Source organism: Dendroctonus ponderosae, unplaced genomic scaffold (assembly GCF_020466585.1).
Source record: "Dendroctonus ponderosae isolate FM_Combo_2020 unplaced genomic scaffold, Dpon_F_20191213v2 Dpon_F_20191213_1, whole genome shotgun sequence".
In the NCBI taxonomy this organism is placed as follows: domain Eukaryota; kingdom Metazoa; phylum Arthropoda; class Insecta; order Coleoptera; family Curculionidae; genus Dendroctonus; species Dendroctonus ponderosae.
Window position 1 is genome coordinate 16,849,795 of NW_026017110.1, and position 5,988 is coordinate 16,855,782.

General features: G+C 31.8%; 1 protein-coding gene across 1 annotated transcript in view; it reads right to left on the reverse strand.

Annotated features, from left to right (window-relative positions):
- LOC125502494 overlaps positions 1–5,988 on the reverse strand; it is a 127,214-nt gene that overhangs the window by 99,967 nt on the left and 21,259 nt on the right. Inside the window, exon 2 of the mRNA XM_048660716.1 lies at positions 5,206–5,518. Within this exon, the coding sequence (XP_048516673.1) occupies positions 5,206–5,374 (169 nt within the window). The 5' untranslated portion in view covers positions 5,375–5,518. The remainder of the gene's footprint in view (positions 1–5,205; positions 5,519–5,988) is intronic.

Consider the following 5,988-nt stretch of genomic DNA (forward strand, 5'->3'; position numbering starts at 1 on the left):
TCAAAGTCAAGTCAAAGAAAATATGAAATATTCCAAACAATTAAGAAGAAAATAAAGCTCTAAAGATGAAAGGGTTATAGCGTTAAACTAAATGATTGTATATGAAAGAACAATGAAAATTCGTAGGGCCCTTAAAGGTTAAATGTTGGCAAACTATGTTCGAGGTTATATTATTCGTTCTCTTTACATGCTAGAACTTCGGCGGCTTCATCATTATCTCAGCCTTTACTAAATTGAGGAGGTAACAGCATGTGACCTATGCCAGAGAATATTCATTATAAATAGATGATTATTCGGCAGATAATTACCTGCTGAGTATGAATAATCCGATAAAGGAGCTAGTCGGGTTTTAGTACGGAGAATATGAATTTAAGAGGTTGGCTTGAGATTAAGGAATGTATGAAATAATAATGCGTTACTATCTAACAACCAACTGATGAACAAAACGATGAAATTTCAATATGAAAATATAAATGATTATGGAAAAATGATGTGAAATGTGTTAAATCGGAGTTTCACTAGTTAAAAGAGTATTTAATTGGAACTGAACTCTGCCACTGAACTCTGGAAAATCGGATACATTTTCATTTAAAAATGATAAAAATATAAATTGAAAACCATCCTTAAATCTTCTGAATTTGCAAATTCCCAATAATCTTTATATTTCTTTCTTTATCATATGTGGCTCTAAAAAAAATTTAAATGTATTAAAATAGCTTGGAAATTGAAAAGTTGCCCTATTTTTCTGTTCAGATAAGTGACAAAATCGTTTCAGACATAGCTAAGTTTCGCTAAACAGACGTAGATTCTCAGTCATGAATTTAGGGCTATATTTTCCATTGGGTGGAAGTTGAAATCATCTACTAAATTATAAAGTTGCTTATAATATTGTTGGCTTTTGCTTAATCTTGGGTTTGAGGTTATTTAATGTGGATATATTTGGATTTACGATTTTTCGGAAAAGGAATGCTCTCTAACGGAACGCAACCAAATATTTAATTATAAGCTTCCTGGAATCACGGCAAATTCCGGAATTCGCATTTTGTTTAGCCAGAGTTCGCATATTTGAACACCTGTTCCGGTTGGCAACAACATGTGGATATATTGTTAAAGCAGCATGTGCTCCATATAAAGTGGTTATTTACTCGCGGGTGATAAATAATAAACGATCGAACACTAATAGAGGTTTACAGTATTTCAATAATATAGTTCACATTTTTACAAATTAAATGCAGAATTTGGTTTTTTTTATTTCAGTGTTTAAAAGTGTCTTAAAGTATTATCACTGGATTATTTCACTTCAATAGGTTATGTATGGAAGAAGAACTTATGAAAAAAAGGTGTCAGTTTAACAAAAAGTATAGACGTATAAAAACGCAGCAACTTGATAAAAATAATAACATAAATCCGGTTTCAGTGCATGCAAAACTTCAGGTTTTTTTTCATTTCTTTATTTAGTAAATGCTGCTTCGAAAAATCGTTTATTGGAAATTCATCAATCGCATAATTGTCGACTAAAACCTCACAGAATATTACATTATATGTTACTGGATGCTCGAATCATTAAAATACGTATATGGAAAAGAATTCATTTGTTGCTGTATATTACTTTTAGAAATGAACAATCAATCAGAAAATACTTTTATTTATTACCTTTGTAGTATTAAATATAATTTCATTAACGTCTTTAAAACGAAATAATTTAGGAAATTTACAGCAAAGCAAAATTAATGTTTAAATTATTAAAAATAAACAGCAACTGCGTAAATAATATGCGTACAAAACATAAAATAAAACCTTGTAAAACGCAACAATAAAATAACAGCTTTTGACCGCATTCTAAACATTTTTGTAAATAGTGTTCATTAGAAATCAGTCCCAAAGATTAGTGCTGTTAAAAATTTTATATTAAAAATAATATACTATGAATAAAGCAGAGAATCAAGGTTCAAGGCAAATGAAGCAGGATTTGCCATAACGACTACTCAGTCATGTATAGCTGGAAGCAAAGCTTCACAATAGCTTTTATGAAACATTGTGAATTTGATGTAATTGATGTTATTTTAATCCACACGTGTTCGACGCCTACGTTCTATTTTCAGCGTTTCATTAATCGAAACAAAGAAAACTTTTATTCAACTGTAAGTGAAGTGTGGGATTTCATAACCGTTCAAATGAACGTGAGCTGGAAAGCTTTTTAAGGAAAGCTTTTTAAAGCCAACTTCTCTGTGAAAAAAACATCGGAAAAATAACAAGTTTTGAGAATATTAATTCATATTCGACTACTGCGGGGAAATTTGAAATAAACCAAAGCTATAAAAGGTTGTTGAATAGCGGTCTCCAAACAAATGTGTGAAAATGATACAAAAGTTTTTTATAAATTTTAAAACTGTGCATACCAGCAACTTCTAATTGTTTTCACAAGGTAGTTTCAAAACAAAACTTCCTTGAAAACTCTTCAAATAATGATAATTATTATTTTTTAACTTCCTCAATCCCTCAAAATTCTAATATCCTTGATGAGTCTCAGAAGCTGTTAACTAAACAACCGAAAAAAAGCAGTGATTAATTACGCTTTGCTTAAATATAATTGTTGGCGCAACCGAACTGAGAAAGGCCAGCCCAAATCTGAACGTCCATGAATAAATCGTGATAAATCAAACTTTTACATAAATTTTAAATGAAGGCCCTGAATGTAACTAGTTAGGTATTCTCCAGACACTTGAATAACTTTTGTCAGGAAAACAAAAAGCAACGCAATATTCTCCGAGGAAAACCAATAACGAACATAACGCGATTGGTTTAATAAAAGTTAGGCAAAGTTTTCCTGAGGATAATAGGTAAGACGTTGGGAACTTTTCCTACTAGCTGTTGTGGCAAAATGTTGAATTATTCCCCTGAATTGCTAAAGAAGGGCTGACTGATTCTGAATCGTATTGTATGTTAAGTGATATTCATTGTGGCCCGAAAAATTTGTATTTATTCCCACCAACCAATGGATGGGAGTTGCATTTCAAATCAATTTAATCATACGGAACAAAATGTTTGGGGATTATTCTAGTTTATTGCTTTTTTACCGTTTTCTTGCTTCTGTCCGTATTACCGTTTTCACTGTCTGTTTAATAACTATGAAATAACCCCTAACAATATAATCAAGCTTAGATTTTGTTGAACTTTTATATTTCACGCATTAAAATAATTGTAAATAATAACAAAAACTCCTGTTAATTGAACAATTAGAAGTTCAATTGAAAAGCACTTTATTAAGTCAACTTTATCGCAAAGAAAATTCTTAAGATTTGAAAATCCACAGAAATGAAACACATATAAATGTTATTTTATTGAACTTTAAAATTTAATAGAAAAACTAAAGAAATCATTAGTTAATTCCAATTGTTTTAAGTCTTGTAAAATCTAAATAAGGTCTTGTGATCAGTGGCATCAATGTTTTCATACATGAAAAATAATATTCTAAAGCACAAACGATAAAGAAATAAATATACAGGAAAAGAAATAAAAACAATGTGTCCCCTTAAATAGAATGTTGATGAATACTGCAATTGAAATCGAGCTTTTCTTTACTTGGAAAGTAAATCCCGCGGCACATTAAAGCGCCATTGTCTCAATTTTCTCTCCATGAAGTACCCTCCATTTTTCCTAGGATTATTTTTAGAGGAAGTTTTGTAAATAGCTCGGTCCAAATACGTTTCGCTACGGTCTATTTACTTCCTAGATTGGACACTTGCTAAGACCACAACGACCAATTCTCTCGTCTCTAAACCTATTTTGCCCAGTAAAACTTTATGTACATTTTATGCGACAAGAAAATTGCAGGTATTTTTGCCAGAAAGTAATAACGGTCTTTTCTCAAAAGGTAGTTAATAAATTTTAATTTTGTGTGCTTAATTTTTACTTGTTTAGAACATTTGAAATACTACTATTTAGTTCTGAGTCTGAAGTCAAAGGAGTCAGTCAAAGTCAAATGAAAATTTCGAGGATTAGAATATGTTTGCACATTATGACAATATATATTTTTACTTCTGTGTTTTCTCTGACAAGTCGGGATTATTTTTTACTTGTTTAGAACAGCTGATATATTGCTGCGTTAATTCTAAGCTCGAAGCTGAAAGAAAATTTCAGAAAATAAAAATTTATCGGATTAGAACCTTTTCCAAACAAAACTGCTTCTCTCTGATCGGTTGTGATTACTTTTTACTTGGTGTGAACAATTGAAAATTATGGTTCTGAAGGTAGAGATGGAAGTTTCAGAAAAGAAAAACTTGTCAGATTAGAATATTTCTGCAAGAAAATTGCTAGTCTAAAAGCCCGAGTTAAACAGTTCCACAAAGTGAAAATGTTACAGATTGGATTATTTTTGCAAAAGAACCGCTAAAAACTCTTTGCACATTGCAGTGAAACATTCGTGAAATAAATTTTGTTGTCGTTCACTTACGTCCTTTCGCCCATATACTGAGTGAAATAAATGGATTATTTGCCAAACAAAATATAATACCTACGATCATTTAAATAATATATTCAAATGCAATAAAAGTGGTCTAAACCCCAACCTTTCAGTAATACCATTAAATAAATTTCCTTTAATTTAAGGCTCTATATGGCCCGTTAATGGCTCCAGATCCCGTCTCATTCCTGATTCCAACCGACTTAGGAGTTAGTAAACCCTTCCGGTTATTTACGCCCTAAAAGCTCTTCAGGATACAGTCATAAATCAGTGGACTTTAGTTCGACAAGCAGGAAAATAAAAAGCTAACGATATTTTAGAAATAACATAAATTTGGCGTAAGTGGGCTCTATTGCTTGGTCTGCGAACTTCGTTAACTAACTGAGACTTCTTATAGTTTGGGCAGTTTATACTTGGCTGTGCAACAATTTATCGAATAACCCACGGGATTTGGAAAACTGGATAGCAACCAACGTAATTACGGTATATTGCGTTAAAGAAACCTGAAGAACGAGAGTGGCAGGACTGAAAATTATGTTCCGTAACAACGCTTTCGAACTTTGCCAACTTGCCGGTTTAATGTGGAGGGATTATAGAGGTGAACCGTAGGAAAGCTAATTTAGTTCCCAAATACATACTCGTAGGCACATTCAGATGGATTAAATTTGTTCGAAGTGAACTCTATGTGGTTGGTCTAAGTATGTGAATAAATCAAAATAAAATCTTTGAAAATTGGAACTTACCTATTGCCGTCAGCACTCCCCAGACTCTAGTGAAAAACAACAAAACATCGAAGATCTGATCACAAGTCACCACACATATTGGAGATGATCTATTAGGCACGATATTTCGAGCACCAATACTGGCTTCTATGTTAATGCCGATTGGATTCGTGCCTAGAGCTGGAAGCATTGGGATTTTTTTCTAGGCTTCAAGCTTGGATGTGGATAGGGATGAAAGAGGCATTTTCGACGAGTTAAGATGTCGCACTTTATAGAGTCCACATAGCTGAGCTCACCTCACACAAGTCACTGCACTAGCTGGGGACTTCAGTTGCTGGAACAAACAAGCGAATAAAAAACAATTGAAAGTTTAATGAAGAATTTCGTTAAAAACATGTGTTTTTTTTACTATAATCCATTATTTATTTTCAAGTTCATAATTCTAAAAAAAGCAATTAATAATTATAACTTATACACATTTGAGCTCAAGCGGTTCAAGCTGGGAAAAAAGTTATTTTAACGTTTTGGTAATAATTAAAGTGCATGAATAAATTGCAAGTCAAAGCTAAGTGAACACAAAAAATTCAGTCCGAGTTTACGTTTTTTGCAAATTATATTTTTTTTTTTCGAAATTTGAAATTAATTTTGTTAATAACACTTATGAAAAAGAGTTTATTTTTCTAAAAGAAATTCAAGACAATACTTGTGGAAAATTGTAGATAAGTTCTATATTGTTGAGGCGGATTCATTTTTTACAAACTTCTTTTTGGGTATTTCGCCTCAAAAATTTTTGTCTTAAAAAAA